General features: G+C 33.5%; 1 protein-coding gene and 1 long non-coding RNA gene across 3 annotated transcripts in view; both read right to left on the bottom strand.

Moving 5' to 3' along the window:
- Positions 1–23021, bottom strand: part of LOC127851395 (anoctamin-4-like) — a 90690-nt gene extending 67669 nt beyond the window's left edge. The window contains exons 1-3 of one of the 2 annotated variants that reach the window (XM_052385153.1): positions 22593–23021; positions 20744–20797; positions 2376–2471 (exon numbers count right to left, since the gene is read on the bottom strand). In XM_052385153.1, coding sequence (XP_052241113.1) covers positions 2376–2471; positions 20744–20797; positions 22593–22644 — 202 coding nt within the window. In that variant the 5' untranslated portion in view covers positions 22645–23021. The remainder of the gene's footprint in view (positions 1–2375; positions 2472–20743; positions 20798–22592) is intronic. The other variant, XM_052385154.1, reaches the window with a different exon arrangement.
- LOC127851433 (uncharacterized) lies at positions 15032–16363 on the bottom strand. The gene is made up of 3 exons (XR_008035762.1): positions 16228–16363; positions 15322–15422; positions 15032–15094 (listed from the first exon to the last, which is right to left on the bottom strand). It is a non-coding gene; the product is annotated as an uncharacterized LOC127851433 (long non-coding RNA).
- Positions 23022–23055: the final 34 nt, after the last annotated feature.

The following is a 23055-nucleotide window of genomic DNA, read 5'->3' as shown; positions in this document are numbered from 1 at the left end:
TTCAGATTTAAAATTCATCCATTTAAAATGCAACCATTCTATTTGTAAACTACGCCTACATCAGAAACGATTTATACAGCTAATCGTCTGTGAAACATTACACACCCCATAAGTATACAGAAACTGAATAGAGTGGTTTATGAGCCATGTCCCATATGGGTGTAACAAGTTTATTTGGGCTTCAATGAGTTACAAATTTATATTAAACACATCTTTTTAGATAACTTCTGACTTGTGCAATTCCATTTATTATAGGGCTATTTTATTGATACACTATTTATATTGGAGGTCTCTAGCTGTACTTTCTTTTAAGAAAAAACACAACTTGCAAAGGTTTAAATCATGAAACACACTTAATTAAATAGACCCAGTTAAATTAGCATGAGAACATATTTCATGAAAACATATTTTAAGGCAGCATCAAATCTACATTTATTCATTCAATCAGATAATACTGTCTACTGAATGTTATAAGTCATGTTACTGACATTTTTATGCATTTTTAGTTTTTCCTATTTTTGTGTTTATTTGGATGACATACATCAACTGTTAAAATATTAAGACAACCTTTTTGGTAAAAATAATGTTTTTTTAACCAAATTTTCCAAAATGACAAAAGCGAACAAATGTTGTTTTCTGAATGTAATAAGTAGTGTAACATTTTGTAAACTTTTCAAGAGAAGCAAAATTTGTTTTATTAAAATAATAATTATTTTTCAGTATTCAAAGTTTCTTATAAGTATTATAATAAAATTTGCAAAACAAAACACAACTCCAAATTGAGATGTCTTTTTTAAAACCATTCAAAATTAAGAAAGAAGCAGTTACCATTATTTTAACACTGAAATATTTTGAATCAATGCAAAAAGTAAGGTAGTATTTCGGAAAATATGCTCTCCTGAAAAATTTACAAAATGTCAGTTACACAAGTTATTACATTCAGTAGACATAATAAATAAATAATAAGGCTAACACATTTCAGCAAAAGCAGGTTTTATAATGGCATATATAAGCGTGGACTGCATAGGCTTAATCTCTGAGAAGACACTTTACTTTATGCCACAAGACACTTTACAGATTTATTAAGCCCAGTTTTAGCAGAACGTAGGTCTTATTGTTGCATAAATTGAAACAACTTGAATGTGTTATATAACAGCTCTAAAATGATATTATAAATTTGGCCACAGACAATTTTTTATTAATATAAATCTGATCACACAACAACAACAAAATAGCATATACAGTATCTCTGGACTACTGGTTTTCAGTTGAAACTCAGAAATGCTAATATAATTGAGTACATAAAATAATAAGTATACAACTTATTTATTTACCAAAATTCCTTTAACGGTTAAACCTTTCCATTATTTACAAAACTGAACAACCTTTGTACTGAGAAATATTAATGTTTGCCATACACATAAGCTTAAAAGTACATCATAAACAGTATTGAGTGGAGGGTTACCGGTATTACAAAGGATAAACATGAAAAAGAGATAAGCTATCTAAAAACTGTAGGCACCATGTCATGCAATAGTTATTTTAAATGCAGATAACATCATCTCGTTTATCAATATTATAGTTACTTACATTTAGAAATCCCTTGTTTGAACATTTAAATGTGTATAATCTTCTTAAAATGTCTACCATATTATTTCAATCTTAAGCACTTCATGTATATTCCTGGCTGTACTTATGCCCTCAAGTGTGACTGCAAAAAACATGCATTAGCAAGAAAAGTGCTAAATGTCAATTGTTATTGTTTGTTTACATACAAAATGGTACTTACAATTTAGTACAAGTGACATACTACAGAAAAATGTGCTCACTTATAACTGTTAATTAACTTCAAAAATCCTTCAAATTACACTGCGTTTTGTTTCAAATAAGTATGCAGGGGTGGGATTGAGGTGAAGTCCTAAGGGAGGAAATATCTGTTTACTTATTTTGAACAATAAGACACCCACAACCAGGTGGCAAACCTCTTACAACAGACAGAGAATTAAATACACTTAATTGGGTTGATTTGTGATGATCTTCATTGTGTGTCCAAGTGAACAATGCTGTAAATCTTTCATTTTCTTTCATCCTAGGATATCTGCTATTCCTCCGAAAAATAACAGCCTTGGTAAGCGTTATTAAAAAAAGTTACAAACTTAGAGGGACGTAGACACTTCTGCCCCCTTCTCTAAATCCTACTATGGTACAGACGTTTACTAATGCTGAAATCTAGTTTTAAGTAATATGACCTTTTTGTTTCATCATTTTTGGGTTAAATGACTGACATCAAAATCAATAATAATTCTGAGGATGTTCACATCTTGGCGCCAAACACAAAACATTATCAAGCACTTACATTGACCTCTGGGTCTTACCGTGCATTTCAAAGCCGATGGGCGGAGCTTTGGCTGTGGTTCCTGCAGGCATGGATGGGTAAAGATTGCCTGCAGGTGGAGCAGGGGCGACAGAGGCTGAAGATAGAAATTGGCGTGAAACAATTGATCGAAACACAGGTGGTTAGCGTAAGGCTATCATCATAATAATAAGTAACAACATCATTTTGAATGAAAAATAATCAAATTATGAAAAAAAATCAACTTCTCGGAAATAAAAATTCACTATCAAATATATATACCTGGTATAACAAGGTATTCAACTCAAAATGACCCGAAATCTGAGTGCATCGCTTTGAACAGCCATAACTTTATCAATTGTGCAGAGATTTCCATGAACTCTTATTCAACGCAGAAATGAATTTCCTTTCTAGAAATGTACATATCTTGCAATATATGTTTACAAATGCTGGGTCAAATTTTAAGAAATAACATGATACACAACTTGCGTGACCTACTCGTCATAAATATACAGCAAGTAACTCAGGCGCGCTCAGATTCTTGGTTTAAATATAAGCAAGCTTCTTCTTTCATCTACATGTATTTAAGCCTCGTTCTAGGGAAATGGGGCTTAATGCATGTGTATAAAGTGTCATCCCTGATATAACAGTGCAGTCTGCAAAGGATAATCAATCAAGGAAATCACTAAATTCAGCCTTGATTTGAGTTTTGTTTATTAGTCTATAGTTGATTTTTGAAAGGCCGCACAGGCTTATCTGGGATAAGGCTTAACCCTTTATACCTTGGATACATATTTTGACACATTTTTTGTCCCTTAGAAAGTGACATTTATTTTAAGACCTTTCTTTCTAGATTCAAGTTTTTTGTGCTTCGTTTCCAACCGTTAGATACTGATGAGCAGCAAACAGTATAAAACCTAAACAGATGGTGAGTAATTTACTCGCAGGCTGTTCAGGTTTTATGCTGTTTGCACATAGCCATTTTCACTTTGCTTCTAAGTGGGAAAGGGTTAACACACAGACATTTCCCTGAGTGAGGCTCATAATATGAATTGTCTTTCTCAAATTAATGACAGAAAAAATGACATAATCTCTCATATAAAAACAGACATGAAAAAGACTAAATCTGAAAACTTTCGTGTGTAACAATTAAACATCATTAAGATTCAAGCAAACTACACCAAACAGGTAGATAATTGACTTTCAACTATTTTATTCAAAATGATGTTTATGCTTGATTTGCACAGATTATGACTTGTGTTCTCAATATATACGGAAGAAACAATATTCAATATGATGAGAGAATCTGAATGAAATTGTGTTTTTAATATTGTGATTTATTTGAAATCATCTATCAACATAACATGTAGCAATACATATATGCATGTACTGCAACATATCTTTATAAGAATATAGTACATACAACTAAATATTAAACACAAGGCACAAAATAATTATGGGTCAGGAACAAACATAATGTAACATATAATTTCATAACAAATTTTATTCAAAATTGTATGTACCTCTATTCATTTGACAAACTAAGAATCTGACCCTCTTTTCTGAGTAACTAAGGATTTCACATCAGTTGTACATGTATATCCCAGTTTCACATCATGATTTCATAGCAAAACTAAACAAACCACCATCACACATTAAAATTCCACAATTGCTAGCAAGTTGTTATCAAAAAAGCATGCATTGAGGCAAGTTGGGATTTTATTTATCAATGAAGGCCGCAGAAAAGAAAGATAAAAGAAGCAACTTTTATACCCGAATTACCAAATTACCCTATGAGGAGTATTACCTATCTAATAAATAAAAGGTTTTTGCAGTAACATCTGAAAACCAGTTTACAACACCCCCCAAGCTTAAAAGGCGCTCTAAATGTTAGATAAATCAGTGCATTAAGCAAAGCTTTCAATAAAATGACATTGCAAAATATGAACATGATGCATGTGCATGTCAGACTTCCCTAAAACATTGGCTTTGACAGACAAGACCAATACATTTTGAGTTGGCCAATATTTATCAACAAAGAATCAATTTTGAATAGTAAATTATTTTGTGTAACTGAATAAAACAAACTTATATCAGTGGGAATCAATACAGATATATGCTGGATTTTTTAATGTTCTAACTATGTTTTTCATCTTTGTGTTATAAATATATAAAAAAAACATGTAATGGTTTGATGTTACCTGCGCTTGTTAAGGTACTTTCATTGGAACAGTGTTTATAACATGTTGAATTTTTAAAATGCTAAATTGGGTCATGAAACATGCAACACAAAAGCCAATCATGGTAGGTCAGTGCTCGAGCTAGGCCTAAATGGAAGGGCGCCTCCGCCCTGCCCTTCCAAAGCCCTGCCCTGCCCCTTCCAAGGCCCCGCCCTGCCCTTTTTTATAAATTAAAAAAAAAAAAAAAAAAAATTCTTAATAAGAGCTTGTCACAGTTGCCAAATCCCCACCGAAATGTGTTTGCTTATGCCAACATTATTTTGTTTTAGAGAGTAAAATAATATTTGTAAAACATGGCACCTGTGTCTTCTATTTATATGTCAAGGATCAATTAGTTATATAGTGTTGGAGTTATGCTGTATAAAATAAAATATATGGAAATGAAAAAAAGGGAGGTAATTAAAAAAGAAGACTATAATTAGTTACTGTTCTTGGTCACTATATTTTTCCTTAAACTCATCTTTTAATTTTACAGAGAATACTCAAGTGTTTAAATTTAAACATTATTGTAAAATAAGATAAAGGGAGATATTAAAAATTGAAAACCTAAAATATTTACTTTGAAATTACATTAAATATAATTTGAAATTATAAATAAATAAAATATTAATTAAAAAAAAAAAAAATAAATAAAGGGAGATTATTAAAAAAATACGGCCCATAGAGGTATGGTTCATGTTTACTGCACTTCACCCAGTTGATATCTGTTTATATTTCTAGTTTCAAGTAAATCCCTGCAGTAGATTTAGAGCTTAATGCTCTGGATAAAAATTTACTTTGAAATTAAATATTAAAGGGAGATAATTAAAAAAACTAAGGTAGATAGAGTTATGTTTCTTAGGCACTGCACTTCTCCTACTTGCCATCAGTTAATATTACAAGTTTCAAGTATATCCCTTCAGTTAAGATTTAGAGTTGTGTTCCGGATAAAAATAACTTTGAAACAAGGGCTGTTTGTAAAACATGCATGCCCCCCCATATGGGCTGTCAGTTGTAGTGGCAGCCATTGTGTGAATACATTTTTTTTTTTCACTGTGACCTTGACCTTTGACCTAGTGACCTGAAAATCTATAGGGGTCATCTGCGAGTCATGATCAATGTACCTATGAAGTTTCATGATCCTAGGCATAAGGGTTCTTGAGTTATCATCTGGAAACCATTTTTCTGTGTCAAGTCACCGTGACCTTGACCTTTGACCTAGTGACCTGAAAATCAATAGGGGGCATCTGCAAGTCATAATCAATGTACCTATCAAGTTTAATGATCCTAGGCGTAAGCGTTCTTGAATTATCATCCGAAAACCATTTTACTGGTTCTAGTCACCGTGACCTTGACCTTTATCCTAGTGACCTGAAAATCTATAGGGATCATCTGCGAGTCCTAATCAATGTAACTATATAGTTTCATGATCCTAGGCATAAGCGTTCTTGAGTTATCATCTGGAAACCATTCGGTGCAAAACAATATACCCCCTCTTCTTCGAAGGGGGGCATAATTATATAAACAGAGATAATTCAAAAACTACAGCCAATACTTTATGGTTCATGTTCACTGCACTTCTCCTAGTTGCCATCTGTTTATATTTCTCGTTTAAGGTAAATCTCTTCCATAAATTTATAGTTATGCTCCGGACAAAAATTTACTTTGAAATTAAACAAGGGCTCTTTGTAAAACATACATGCCCCCCATATGGGCTGTCCATTGTACTGGTAGCCATTGTGTGAATACGACTTTTGTCACTGTGACCTTGACTTTTGACCTATAGTGACCTGAAAATCAATAGGGATCATCTGCAAGTCACGATCAATGTACCTATGAAGTGTCATGATCCTAGGCAGAAGCTTTCTTGAGTTATCATCCGAAAATCATTTTAATATTTCGGGTCACCGTGACCTTGACCTTTGACCTTGTGACCTCAAAATCAATAGGGGTCATCTGCGAGTCATGATCAATCTACCTATGAAGTTTCATGATCCTAGGCCTAAGCGTTCTTGAGTTATCATCCGGAAACCATTTTACTTTTTTGGGTCACTGTGACCTTGACCTTTGACCTAGTGACCTGAAAATCAATAGGGGTCATCTGCGAGTCATGATCAATCTACCTATTAAGTTTCATGATCCTAGGCCTAAGCGTTCTTGAGTTATCATCCCGAAACCATTTGACTATTTCGGGTCACTGTGACCTTGACCTTTGACCTAGTGACCTCAAAATCAATAGGGGTCATCTGCGAGTCATGATCAATGTACCTATGAAGTTTCATGATCCTAGGCCCAAGCATTCTTGAATTATCATCCGGAAACCACCTGGTGGACGGACCGACCGACCGACAGACCGACCGACATGTGCAAAGCAATATACCCCCTCTTCTTTGAAGGGGGGCATAATAATTTAAAGAACGTGGAAAAATAATGTAAAATCGATGAAAAATACTGTTTCCGAAAACGACACGTATTTTGCACATGAAATACAATGTGCATATCGTCTGACCGCAGAAAATGAAAAACCAGTTAAGTAGCAAACACATAATCAATATATAATTTGGTTAAATTATTGCTTTTCAACATTCTACTGCAGTATTTTAATTTGCTGATCAATCAATTAAAATATTTCAAGATGGCGGCATATGCACTGTTTCATTGCCAAGTTGTAAGATTTTTGGAAAGTAGCGAAGATTTTCCATAAGTTTCCATTCATTTTTGTGCCATCCGCTAACCAATCAGAAATAAATTACTGCCGAATTCGGTAGCCTGGATTTACCGCAAGTACCCGGATTTCGCAGTTCTTCATCGATATACTTAGTACGGCTAGTCGGCTACGTTATTTGCACCCCAATTTTTATTATATTGATATTGACTGTGGTTTAAACGTTTACTGTTTTGGTAAACGTTTTTCATCAAAACATGAAACGCGACCGTTTAAACGTGACACCATTAGTGTTAACAAGGTTTTACTATATACATGTAGCCATATAAGGAAAAATGCCCTGCCCCCTGGCGGTCATGTTTTTCAACCAACCGGCATCATTTTTGAACTTGTCCAAGATATTATTGGGATGAATCTTCTGACCAAGTTTCATGAAGATTGGACGATTAATGTGGCCTCTAGAGTGTTAACAAGATTTTACTATAGCCAATAGCCATATAAGAACAAATGCCCTGCCCTTGGCAGCCATGTTTTTCAAGCAAACTTAACCATTTTCGAACTCAACCAAGATATCATTGAGACCAATCTTCTGACCAAATTTCATGAAGATTGGACAATAAATGAGGCCTCTATAGTGTTCAAACAAGGTTTTACTATAGCCATATAAGGAAACATGCCCCGAAAAGCAAGAATGCCATGTTTGAGTAAACTTGCAAATAATTGTAGAAATGAATTTGGACTGATTGTGCATTTGGTGCAACTTGTCTGTTATAAAGCATCAAAATTGTTAGTACCCTTTGGAGACAATCACAAAACTTAAAAAGATGTCATCTATTGTACATGTACATAAATTCACTACTTGTTCAAATAAACTTATCTGGAAATTTGCTTTTCAGTTTACTAGTATCAAAGACATATATTAAATCAACATGCCAAGTGTCCACTAAAACAATTTTCAGTGCCCACTCACGGTGGAGCGGCCAAATCTCAAATTTATAAAAACCTTTTAGAAATGCAGGTCTTAAAATAAATGTTATTGCAAGCTCTGTCAAACTTGCAATTTATGCTAAAGAAAGCCCGCCAATAATATTTATAACCAGAAATGTTGCATGTGTTGAGTTTTCAGCTGATATGTTTCATATTGCAAACCTCAAGGAATGAAAATTCTAAGTGATCTCTGTCAAATTTGAGAATTTCCACAAATATAATATGTGGAGATTTCACAGTTTGTATATTGAACAGTCCAATCCATAAACTATATTTACAATTTATACATAAATGTCAAATAATATCTGTTTAAATAAACCAGGTTTTATATTTTATGTTTAAATTTAAATTTATAATGTTATATAAAATGCCAAATCCAAAACCTTGCTGTTCAGAAGTTTTTACCACTAAACGATATGTTACACATGTAATGTTTTAAAGCCTTGACACTTGTGATTATAGTGTCGAAGATCTGAGAAGTTTTCCTTTTAAAATTTGTGACTGAATTGATTTGAACACCTTTAAAAGATGGTCACCCAAGGATTATTAACAGGAAAATTTTTCATATCTGTCAAAGGGTTAAGGAGAAGTTGTAAAAAGGAAAATTTGACACATCTATCACACTTATGCAGGATAGACAATACCATTATCATAAAAGCTCACCATCAGCACTTTGCTCAGGTGAGCTATATATATAATTAGAGATTATTACATTCATGATTTACCGTAAATGTTCAGTCTTGTATAAGATAGCCCAGGAATATTGCCAACACTTTTTATCTTTAGAATATCTCTTATGTAGGTATGCAAGATCTGTGCAAACATGAAAAATACATTTACATATAGTTATACATTATAATAAGTTCTATTTACTATATTTACACCTATTTAATCATGAAAACATACATTACCTCTACACCTCTTATAAAGTTCCAGTGAACACTTATTTTGTAATTAATGAGACAATAGTTGAACGTTTATCAATTTTTATCCAACACACAATTTAAAACCATACAAATTAGAAAATTGTGAACATACGCCCAGACTACAGAGAGATATTTCTGGTATTTATGTTCTCAGTTGACCCAAACAGTGTTATCAGTGAGTTACTAATGGTTGGCAAACAAACTTCTGACAAGCAGAAACAGATGACAAATAAAACACAACAATTTTTTTAATCTCATGCATATGAAAATGCACAATTAAAGGCAACAACTTTGAATAGTGCATGCATGACTTAAAAAAAAACATTCCAACAAAAATGTCTATCAGTATATGCTCTTCAAGTGACCATGCAGATAACAGAAATTATAGGCAGAATTTTTTATAATATTGGCCAGACCCATCTGAAAAAGCTGATTAACCCATTTATGCCTAGCTTCTAGAAAAAAGGCCTTGGCAAACAGCGCAGACCCAGATGAGACGCCGCATGATGCGGCGTCTCATTTGGGTCTATGCTGTTTTCTTTAAAGAATTTTTGTAAGAAATATTTTTAATATAGAAATAAATATTACTAGACATCCCTAATTTTGGAAATAAATTGATCCAATTTAGAAGGATGGGAGAGTCCATTAGGCATAAATGGGTTAAGACACTAAATAGCATTATTAGACATGGACTTAGCAAGAAATTTTTGTATAAACACTATTTAATGTTTACACTTCTGGGTTATGTGCGGTTCATCTGATTCACAACTAATATGAAGTGGAGATTTATTCGAATATATATCTTTTACATTCCCAGAGAATACACTCATAAAGCAGGAACTAGATAGGTCTCCAGAGTGGAGAAGCTTTGATGTATGTATATGTTAACTGCAATAGGGCAGAATAAGACTCAAGGGTGCTGTTTTCACCAATACATGTAGATGCTAAGACTTAAGTCTTAAAATAAAGGATATTCTTCTAGGTGTGTTGTTCAAATGGTACAAAACAAAACAATATGACTCTGATTATACAATTTTTCATTTAGAACAATTTATTATTTAAGACAATTGTAGACTGAATATATTCTAACGCTGAACCTATTTTATATTCTATATTCTCAAATCTAAGAATGGATGGTGGCAGTATTTTGGGTTTCGGGATGGTAACCCTACCGATAAAGCAAAGTGTAAACTGTGCTTCACGGATGTGGCGTACGCTAAGTCCGGCTCAACCACTAATCTAATGCAATATGTAAACGCAAACATAACGTTGATTTAGCAAGACCAAGACTAAGAGGTCGCACAAGTGCAACTACTCAAGTCGCCAGCCAGAAAAGTAGTTATCTTTCTGTTGGAGTTTTGTTAAGTTTATTAGAGAATGTGATTTGTCCTACAGGTAACCGGTGATGCTGTCATGGCACAATGGTAGACATGCTTATAGCGGTTTTGGGTAAAAGTATAATAGTGATAATACTACCATTTAACTGATTCCAGATACGTTCTTATGATTATTTTTTTTATATTATTGTGTAATCAACACAATCTTTTAGTCAGAAGTTTTTATATTAAAATTGAGTCCTAATTTGCTATTATTTTTTATGTGTTTTATTGAAATATCATTTGAACAGAAATGTTAATTTTGAGGCATAAGAGTGAATATATGATAAAACTAGGTTTGAAGATGAATCGAATCGAAAAAATCGGTATCGGAGTGTCTGAAATCGAAATCGAATCGAGCTGTTGGTGAATCTTTGCAGCTCTACTGCAAATATGGCATTTATTTTACTGGTTTGTCTGATTTCCCTGCTCAGTCCCAAAGGCATTAACTAATGTCTTCACCAATTACCATCACATTAGTTCAAAGGCTTGTTTCAAACCATGAATATGATGAATATCACATGCATAATGAGGTGAGACAAAAAATACCAGATGATGTGGCACTATGGCAACAATTCCCTGAATTACGGTAAGATGCGAAAAACGTCTTTGTGTTGCATTTAAGGAACAGTTTTCAATACAAAAATGTTCACAATACCTCAGAAGATGTTATAATCTTAACATACAATGTTATACATGTGATCTCTGAACACACAAGTTAATGAAACTTTAGCAGTGCTTTTTTTCAGCTTTTTGGAAAGATAGCCCACGGCTTTGAAATTTGGAATTTTATCGGCATTTTCAAGACATTGGGAATATAAATTGGGATTTAAAACTACATGAATGAGTTCAGCATCTTTGATCACAAACACCACAAACACCATCATGATCAACAGTTTTCCACATAATAAGCTCACACAAATACTTCAGTCACATCAGGCACCATTTTATTAGGAGGCGCTTCATCTTCTTCTGGAGAACTACTGCTTCCAACATGTTAAATATCAGTCAGCACTTTAATTGCTTTCGGAAATCCATGATGACGATGCAAAAGAGTCACTATTTTTTTGTTAGTAAATTACTTTTATTAACATTGGAAGGAGTTTCAATGGGTAGACTTGGACTTCTTGACGATATTTGTTTATTTAATGACGCTTGCTTAAAAAAATCAACAGTTTTCGTTGTTGCCAGGTTTTTGCTTAGGAATCTTTTTATGCCCCCGAAGGAGGGCATATAGTGATCGGACTGTCTGTCCGTCCGTCTGTCCGTCACACTTTGCGTTTAGGTTTCAAAAATGCTCATAACTTCTATGTTGCTTCAGAAAGCAATTTCATATTTGGCATCCATGTGTATATGGACAAGGCCTTTCCATACGCACACAAATTTTGACCCCTGTGACCTTGACCTTGATATTAGGGTGCGGGTTTAGGTTTTGAAATCTGCGTTAAGGTTTCGAAAAAAAAGCTCACGAACTTCTATCAAGCGTTTAAAGGGGGCATAAGTCATCCTATGGTGACAGCTCTTGTTCAGGTAATATTTCGAATTGCGAGACATCTTTGTTTTCCATTCAGCCGAATCACAAAATGCTGGAATTTCACCACAAATATAATATTAGCACGGTGCACAACACAGAGAATATCCTCACTGCCTGTACGAAAATGTTTGGGCAGACTGCAACCAGATTATGTGCAGAATAAAATACACAAAATCTGTGTAGAATATGTGCAGAAAATATTTGGTGTCCATTTTAAATGAGTTGAACCAGATTTATATTTATAGATTTTTTCAATATAAACAAAGAACAAATTCTGTACAGATTTTACGAATTATTTAAATTAAGCAGAATTTGTTCGAGGCAGAAAAAAATCTGGCAGAATTAAATCTGGGGAGAACCAAAATGTGAGAATAGAATTCTGTGCAGAATAAAATCTGTTTAATATTAAATTCTGTACAGAAAATTTTCTGTACAAAAAATGTATGCAGGAAGAAAAAGCAAAATAAACAGACCATCAATAAATAACATTTTTTTATGAGATTATAAAATGTAAACAATAAAATGTACACAATGAAATATACTGACAGTACCAATATTTTTGATGTTGTTGAATTGATCACATTATGACAGGGTAAAAATTAAAAAATCTAACACCCTCTATTATTAGTCTCAATTTAAACAAGATGATTTCATTTATTTCCTGGAGTAGTCTATTTGAAGTGTCACTGCCTTGTTGAAGGAGGTGTCATCTGGCACTGTTTTGCTGTGGTCTTTGCACCACATCCAGACATAACCTATCGGAAAAAAATAAATGTTTACACATTTACATATTTATATCATTCCTCAACAAGGGCACCGCATAACAGGTGCCAACGCTCGGCTGTGGGTGCAGTTTTGAATAAATAAAAGCTTGTCAGTTATATATTATTTTTTTTTAAGGCCACAGTGACCTTGACATTTGACCTAGTGACCCAAAAATGAGTGTGCGTGTAGAACTCATCAAGGTGCATCTACATATGAAGTTTCAAAGTTGTAGGTGGAAGCACTTTGATTTTAGAGCAAAATGTCAAGGTTCAAGCACGTCGGAAAGGCTGACGCCGGATGGCGAGCTGGCTATGACAATACCACTGGTTTTCTCCGAAAACAGCCGAGCTAAAAAACTGATACATGGTGAAACCAATTTATTCTAACTACTCAGTTTCAAACAGTAATGCCATACCTGTATTAAAGACATCATACATCAAGTGCCAGCCCAACAAAATTCACTTATAGCACAAACATCCAATTGAATTTCAAACCATTGTTTGATTCTAGTATTAATTAGACCAAAAGTTAAAATGCGATCCCAATAGTTTTTTGGTATTTAGTAAATCACTAAATGTTACTTTGACCTTGATCCGACTTAAACTGCAAACAACTAAATTTTCTACGTTTGCATTATTGTTTGATTTTGTTGGATTATTGGCTGTTGTCAACAGCATATCAACAATATGCCTGTCATATCATTAAGTTAACCAACTCAAAGTATCCTGGAAAAGCTGGTCTACCAGGACCAAGTGCTTATATCAAACAGTGAAACTAATGTCAGTAAGTCGAGTAACAGACAACTGCACTACTTCATTCAGAGGAAGGGTGAGAATGGCTGTAAAAAGGATAAAGCTAACACACAATTTGTGTCCAATACCTCCATCCAAGCTCAAGTTAACCTTTTTATGCTCCCCCAAAATTTATTTTTGGGGGAGCATATAGTCGCCGCTTCGTCTGTCCGTCCATGTGTCCGTCCGTGCACAATTTTTGTCCGGGCTATTTCTCAGCAACTAATGACCGGAATTCAATGAAACTTTATGAGAAGCTTCACTACCAAGAGGAGATGGGTATATTATCAGCGGGTTCTGGTCGGATGAATTTTCACAGAGTTATTGCCCTTTGAAATTTTCCATTAACTGTACATATAGTGCAATTCTTTTCCGGGCTATTTCTCAGCAACTAATGACCAGAATTCAATGAAACTTAATGGGAAGCTTCACTACCAAGAGGAGATGGGTATATTATCAGCGGGTTCTGGTCGGATGATTTTTCACAGAGTTATGGCCCTTTGAAATTTTCCATTAACTATACATATAGTGCAATTCTTGTCCGGGCTATTTCTCAGCAACTACTGACCAGAATTCAATGAAACTTTATGGGAAGCTTCATTACCAAGAGGAGATGTGCATATTATCAGCGGGTTCTGGTCGGATGATTTTTCACAGAGTTATGGCCCTTTGAAATTTTCCATTAACTGTACATATAGTGCAATTCTTGTCCGGACTATTTCTCAGCAACTAATGACCGGAATTCAATGAAACTTTATGGGAAGCTTCACTACCTAGAGGAGATGTGCATATTATCAGCGGGTTCTGGCCGATTGATTTTTCACAGAGTTATGGCCCTTTGAAATTTTCCATTAACTGTACATATAGTGCAATTCTTGTCCTGGCTATTTCTCAGCAACTAATGACGGAATTCAATGAAACTTTATGGGAAGCTTCACTACCAAGAGGAGATGTGCATATTATCAGCGGGTTCTGGCTGGATGATTTTTCACAGAGTTATGGCCTTTTGAAATTTTCTATAAAAAATTTATTGTCCCCCCAACTACTGTGCCCTCAAGACGTTTCCTTTTATCTGAGTATATAGTGCAATGTGACAAAAAAACCTTTGGGGAGCATCACCCGTCTCTGACGGTTTCTTGTTTATTTTTAGTGACACATTTGGGCTCTGTATGCAATCCCTATCTTGGCCTCAATGCAAGGTCATCAATTGAGTCTAGGTAAACTTAAGTTATTGACCAGATACGCCCTACCCGCATTTAATAATCTCATTTTTTATCTTCTTTGAAAACCTGGTCATAAATTTAAATAAAATTCCTACCACTGTTTCATTATGTTAAATACCTGGCAAAAAAAAACAAGACATAAAGTACCTTTGCAGGCAGAAATGATGACGGCATCAAGCACAGGCTTTATATCATGCTTGTTCCCCGCCAGAACCTGACCTCTTGACCGTTCTTGTGTCTCCCTCGGATTTATGGCTGTTTAAAAATAAATGAAAGCACTTCATTCCACTTAACTAAAAAATATATTTAAGACAGAAGTTGATCTAAATCAAAATCTGTGAACATTACTAATCAAATGTTAAATTGAAGCATTTGTCAAAGTTATGTATGCTTTATGATGATACAATCAATGTTTATTTCTCGAAAACACTAATAAAAAAAGACTTTTATGGAAAAAACTTTTACTTTAATACCTTACATACCCGGAACTAAGTTTCACCATCAGGTAAAAGGCAGCACTGCAAAACTTGCGCAATCCAAATCTTTTTATTGTGGTTGGATAATGTTCCATCAGTTGAACCATCTGGAAAATTATAATCATTTATCTTTATTAACTTGCCTGCTAATGCAAATAAAATGAGGGTCAAAGGAAAATATTGAGCTTACCAGTACCTAAGACTCAAAGTAACTCAATTGATTTGTGCAGTTTGTCACTTGTGTTCAGAAGATTTCATTATAGCAATACAAGTAAGAATAACCTTGGTGTCTATGTTTTTGTATGTATAGGAACCATTTCCTAACTTGGGGTATTAATACCATTAAAACAAATGTTGTTGTTTTTTTAAGATGAGCAAAAGTGCTATTATTTGAAAAAAATGTTCAAAACAAGTTTCATAAAGATCTGACATTAAATATTTCCACAACAGTGTTTACATGGTAAATGTTTGAAGCACAATGGATAAAAGGCAATCACAAAAGCTTACAATAAGAACAACCTTGTGCTCAGGTGATCTAAAAGCCTCCTTAAAAGATCTTATATATACATACATAGACTGACATCATATAGCTCACCATGAGCATTTTGTGCTAAGGTGACTTGAAAAAAAAAAGTTCTGCTCAATAACTTGAGTTTGGATGGCGATACTGCATATATCATTTGTATGCAGATTCATTGCTTACATACAGACCTAGCATAGGAATTAATTCGGGGACCAGTCGTTTCAAGGTCAAGGTCATTGTTACAAAAACTAGGAAACTATGATTTATGCATTATAAGTTGAATATGCACAACCAAAGTTTCAATTTTAAACAAATTTACAAACAAAGCCAAATACTGTCAACAGATTAAATACATATTTTGATGAAAGAAAAAGCAAATTTTAACATACCTCTGGTAATAATAATTCTTTCCTCATTGTCTTCTGCGCCCCATTTCATGGAACATTTTGATTTTCGCTTGAAAACTTCGAATGTCAAGTCTCTGAGATTTTGTCGCACACTTACAAGTGTACTATCCTTTTCAAAGTAGACTAAACCACCTTTTTAAAGTAGACTAAACTAAACATCTTTAAAACCATATATATTACAACACTTTAATAATGTTATGTCTTAATTTCTTAATTGTTCCTATTTATAATGGTATTTTTATTTTTTGTCACAAAATTTGTTATGTTAAAGCACTGGCATTCAAATGAATATTTTCATAAAACGAGAGCCAAGTAAAGTAAATGTGCTGAAATAGGAGTAAATTTATCACACCTGACGCTGGTGTTTGGGTAAACTTGGGTAATTGGATCTCTCTCTATCTTGGATATCATTGCAAATGTCACTGCTGACAAACAGCAGACAAAATGTCCTAGCAATTTTCAGTATTTTGGGACAATTTATCCAGCAATAAGCAAAGAATAAAAACTTTGTAAAAAAATTAAACCTTATTTCACTCCATTGTAGATTTTTCTTGAAACCTGTTGGATTAAATTGTAACTTTCTATGTTCCTTATGGTATGAACAATAGGTACTGCTGTTTGTTTGTTTTTGCTAATAATATGCTGTATTTTTTGGTCATTTTAACTATTGTATGAATTGAACATAACTGTTAGTTTTCGGTGAATAGAGAAATGTATCTTGCAATAAACAATAAGAAACTGAAATCAGAAGTCTGTTTCTTAAATTTTACAAGTCCCATTTTGAAATGTTGAATCTTAAGTCCAACATTCTGCCTCATTTTTCTACCAAGTACAGAAATTCTGCCTGGCTAAAATGCAAAGTGCTAAAAATCTGTCTTGTAAAAATTATAAGTGTTAAAATTCTGTCTTGTGTAATAATCTTTACAGATAAAATTCTGCTTCATTGTAATTCTGCTTAGAAAATCTGTACAGATTGCAAGGTATATTCTGTGTCTGTGTCCTCTTTGTAAAGAAAAAATGAATTCTGTCTTGATTCTGGGCAGATTTTGTACAGACTCTATACAGAATTTGCATAGAATTTTCGTACAGGTGCACACGAATAATGCCGACATTATCCAAATCAAGGTATAGTCTAAAACCCGTACGAGACCGGATTGGACTACGCTTTGTTAAAAAGCAAAACAGCCGATGTCATTTAATTAAATGTCATTTTTAGCGTTTAGCGTTTAATTCCCTATTGGGAATTTTTTAGCAAATTTTGGGAAAAAGTATACTTTTTGTGATTAGGAAAATTTGCCCAAATTTCGGCTATAAAATCGGGCCAAAAAAGCCCTGTTTAGCCACTTTAATTTTAATTATTATTGTAAAAGTTTGTGGTATGAAACAGTAATTTTATGTAAATTTATCATCATGATCAAGAAAGACAGAACTGGTATAGGGATTGTTGACAAAATGCAGTGCAATAACGTGTATTATAGAGTAATAAAACACACATGGCATGCTTTCAAGGTTGAAAAGCTTTGAATGGAAATTGGTTCATAAAATAGTTTAGCTTTAAATTTATATGCAAGTCCATCACACTGTGACATTCATGTACATGTATGTTTTCATAATTGTAATTACTAAGTGAAATGCTTCGACATTTTGTATTTGTACAGTAGAAGTTAACAATTAAAATAACCATTATCAACCCTTTCTCAATAAGAAGCAAAGTGAAAATGTGCAAACAACATAAAACCATAACAGCCTGCGAGTAACTCACAGTTTGTTCAGTTTTTATGCTGTTTGCTGCTCATCAGTATCTAAGGTTTGGAGATGATGCCTTAAAAAGTTTAATCTAGTACAAAAGGTCTTAATAAAATACAACTTACTTAGAGACTACAAATGCACGTAAAGACGTATCTACATTTAAGTGGTAAAGGGTAAAATACTAAATACCAGGACATGTACATCTATAAAATGAATCTACATACCTGAATTAGACCACATTTCTATGGAATTATTATTAGTTGGATATTTCACAAAAGTCAATTAAGTTTTCCACACATTTTTTTTATTATACTATACTACTTCACTTCAGAACACACCATAATAAAACAGTCATGATTTAATATTACTGTTGAAGTATTCAAAATGTAAATATCAACAATAGGTACTGATTACTTCATCATAATGATAATCATTCAGTTGCAACAATGGTGTTATCAGTTGTCAAACTTAAACATTGAATAATTATAAATTACATGCCAAAAAAGATTTTATCAAAAGCAGGTAAGGACATTGTTTAAATGATTAATGACTTAATTAGTTGTCAAAAAATGGATATGCAATCTGCATGATACAGGTTTTGATAGGAAATGAAATTTTACATTCAAAATTGTTTATATCATCTATATTTAATATAATATTGGTAAAACACAAAAGTCATGTAAATAAAAAATATGTTATTGCACTGACAGTTTATTGACTGAAAAATCTCTTCCACAATAACTGTTACAATATTGCCAAACAACACAAACCAATAATCAAATAAATAATGCATCACACTGAGCTCTAAGACAGTCCATATTTAGGATATACTTCGTTTCCATATTTATTTTGAAAATAAAATAACACAATGACCCTCAGCGAAACACATAGTCTGGTTGTGTAATCCTTGTTTGTCTACACACAATTTGTATTACTATCAAAACCAGGTCATTCAGCATTTTTCAAGTTAGTTACAGACTGATGTCAAGACGACGGCCAATAAAGTAGCCATAGTGATAATATTAAAGCAGTTACCTGAGAATGATCAATACAACCAAGCAGGCAACCTTGCAACCATGCTAGTATTAGATATAATGTGACAGCTTGATGGGTAAAAAAAAGAAGAGAACTGCGCAAGTCATCAGATTGTGCAATTCTTACACAATTAAAACATCACGCATTGCAAGTATCTTAAGAAAAATAAGATATCACAGGAATGGAAGTCAATAAACAACTATTGTTCAGTGTGTTATTTAATTCAAAGTTGGGGACTGTAGAAGGACCCATTCCCAATGAAAAAACAAAAACAAATGGGACCTAAACACTCTTAATGGAATGTCCCCCCACCCCACCCCCAAAGTGTTTTTTTTATTAATTTAAATCTCAAAATTAAGTTAATCTCCCATCCACAGGCACTCAGGGTTAGTTGCTACCCTCCCTCCCCCCACAATGCAACCCCCTCCCCCCCACACTGCAATCCCCTTCCCCCACACTGCTTACCCCCTCCCCCTGCTTCAACCCCCTCCAAAAACCCTCAAAATTGTCCATTGTTATACACAATTACTCAACCCATCACTGTAATTTACTAAGCTTAAGAATATATATTTATAAGTAAAAATAAAACAACTTTTTGTTGTTCTGCTATTGTATATAACAAATTGACAATTTTTAGGTTTTGGAAGGGGTTGCAGCTACATGTAGGAGGATGGGGAAACAGCTGGTGGGGGTGGCAGTGGTGGGGGAAAGCAACTTATGATGAGTGCCTGAGATCCCATTAAGCTAGATGTAAGTTTAATCTTAGTAAATGTAATACTTAAAGCATGTATTAAAGGCAAAAAAACAACAGTTATTTCCCAACTTAAGTAAAAAGGACACGATTTTTCCTAATCCAAAGGGACCTGGCCTCATTCCCAAACTGGAAAAAGAACTGTACCAGTTGTTTGTATTCACTGTGACATTTAAAGTCATGCAGTTTCACTTCTAAAACATGTGCATTTATAATCAATGATTGAGTCATGGCAAATTGTTTTAGACAAAATTAGCTTTCTTGCAAATAATCAGGGTTGATCAGAGAAAAATATCAGGGTTGCATTTGATGCTTTTGATACTGATCAGTTAGAAATACTGCTGATATTCAACTGTTGGGTTTAAACTCTTAAAATTTACAAAATGTTTAAATGAACACCATGACTGTGTAGGATTGTTCGCTAACATTTTACAACTGTCCAGCTCAGATTAGTGAAAATGGCACTAAGTTGCAACCAGGTGTTTGCTGCCCATTTGTAAGTTTGGGTTGGAAATGAAGCCATATCAAAACTTGAAACTAATAAATAGATATTTTTTCTAAAGGACTACAAATGTGTCAAAATGTGTATCTGAGTGGTTAAGCGTAGAACATGGTTGCATGACTACATTTGTTCTTTCAACACTTCCTGCTAACAGGGCAGTTTTAAGATTTCAAATAAAATCTTAAGGGATCTAGTGCAAATGTTCTGGTGTTTGACTACTCAGGCACACACAGGCACATACACATAGTAATGTATATCCTTGATGAAGCATGTACAACAAAAGATATACGTCATGTATATAATCTATTCATTGACAAAAGCCATACAGCCATGTGATGGAATCCACTATAAGTGTCAATGCATATAACTTGTACCCACGATGAAACATGCATACATGTAACAATTAATACTGGAACAGCTAGGTGAAAGGTTTACAAACTACAGTGTACTAGTAAACTTACAAACTGCTGCTGGCAACGGTCTGTATGTAAGTTGTGTAACGTGTTTGGAACGTCCTATAGTATTTTTCATGAAAAAGAAAAAATTTGTTTACACCAATGCAGTACAAAAGTAAATCATGTCATCAGGTATGTGGTAACATATAAAGTAGGGTAACTCGCCGTTGAGTCGGACAGGTTAATGGTATTAGAATACGTTGACAAGCTTTAGTGATCAATTTAGCCTGGACTCAGCTCGTGCAGGCTTTTAGTACCGGTATCATATCTTATGAATCTATTTTTGTTTTCCAATAATTATTTGGTTCCCAGCTTATGTTCATTGAAAAAAAGCTGATTTAAAATACCTATTGTCGCAGGCTATTGAATTCGCCCATGAGTTAACACGGACACATATTAATATTTTTAGCATTAATTCATTTTGGTTATCCATTCCCTATATTTAATATAATGCCAAATTCACAGTTACATTCATGTAACACTGTATTATATGTGAATTGGGAATAAGACATCAAACTGGGAATGGACATCATTTTGGTGATTTTCTCAAACAAAACTATTCATTTCATGATCTACATATATTTTTGTAATATATTATCTATAATTTAAGCTAAATAAGAAATTTTTAATGACTTTTTCATTAACAGTGATTGAATTTTTATCATTTAAAGTGTATTTTTAAACCGTGTCCATGCGCGGCATGGACACAGTTTCATTTCATGAGGATTTTTTTTTAAATTCATAAAAAATCCAGTTTTAAAGTAAAATCAATTTAAATGATGCTATTATATATGCAAGTAGATATGTTTTAATTATAATTTGTAAAACTAGATAAATACAACAGATAAAACTGCATATTATGCCGTTTTGGTAAAACACAATTTATTCCCAAATTGATGTCTTATTCCCAATTCACATTATACAGTGTTTTGTGTTGAATTTATAAATTTATTATTTTGTAAACACTTTAAGTGCCTATCCAAACTCCAACACCGGAGCAGTAGCACTGGCAGTCAGGCGGTTACAAAGAAAAGTACAAAAATAAAAAGATAAAACAAATTACATGATATGATTCTTGTTGTTTGTGAGCTAAGAGATTCTTTATAAATTGAGTCATGATAATTTTATCGGAATGAATTTACGGTTTATCCGTATTACTCTGCCAGTAGGTAAACACATATTGTTCGCCGCAAGGGCAAATTTCGTTCTTCTTAAGGGCTAATTGAGTTGTAACACATTTTTTACTGTAAAATCTATATAACAGAGCAAACCACAGACATAACCTTCCATTATTACAGGATAAGGTAATGTTTTCAATATCAAGTCATTTGCAAATGCGGTGAAATGAATCTGACCAAAATGCAGATGGAAATTAGATGATCGATAATTCACAATTTTGAACTTACAGTCACCAAAAGTTATTAATACTGTACCGAATCCAAATTCATCATGAGATAATATATTTGATAACATTTTACTTAGAAATTTAAATTATTTTGAGTATGAAAGGTGGTTTTCATTAAAAAGTCACATATCATGCGAAACAATACTGATCTTTGCAAACTACGAAGATAAAAATGTCTGACTCAAAAGAAAAAATCGACTCTTAAGGGCGAGTAACCCTACATTAAAAGTACCGAGAGTAAGTAGTACCCGAGACCAATCGAGCCTTAGTTAATAAGTCGTTCCACAACATATTCAACTTGTGGGAACAAGTTTGTAAGTCATTCCTGCGAATGACTCCAATAAGTATGTTGTGCGAACGAGTTATGCAAAAAGGAGTGTATGTCCCCACTACGCTACCGTACTTTAAATTTTGCAAATACATAAATAAAAGTGAAAGCATTTATGTTACCTGCATTGCCATTGTCATTTACAAGATCAAATCCTATTGTTTGATGATCCATAGTTTACAACATCAACTGCCAAACACTTCACAGCCGTCAGCGCATGCCATAAAACGAAAACTTAAACGTCTCTATGTTTACAAAATGCAGTCACTCACGCACAACATCAGTGACCCCACCCAAATACATAAAATGAAACATTCAAACAATCGATGCCGAGTTAAATAACTGACTGAAAAACAATATGATTTTTAATATTCCACAATACATGATTACTTGATACAATAATATTATTAGACTACTGTCTGACACCGTTTCTTCTAAACGAAACCAGTTTTGTTACGCTTGAGTTGGTAAAGTAAATAAGGTAAACTATATTTGGCGAAGTTAGCCGTTTGCTGGTATTATTTGTTTTAATAAGGTAGCAAGGTACCAGTCTAATCGGAATAACACCGAACAACTACAATTACA

Source organism: Dreissena polymorpha, chromosome 11 (genome assembly GCF_020536995.1).
Source record: "Dreissena polymorpha isolate Duluth1 chromosome 11, UMN_Dpol_1.0, whole genome shotgun sequence".
In the NCBI taxonomy this organism is placed as follows: domain Eukaryota; kingdom Metazoa; phylum Mollusca; class Bivalvia; order Myida; family Dreissenidae; genus Dreissena; species Dreissena polymorpha.
Note: the sequence above shows the minus strand (reverse complement) of the source record. Positions and strands in the feature narration are given on the sequence as shown.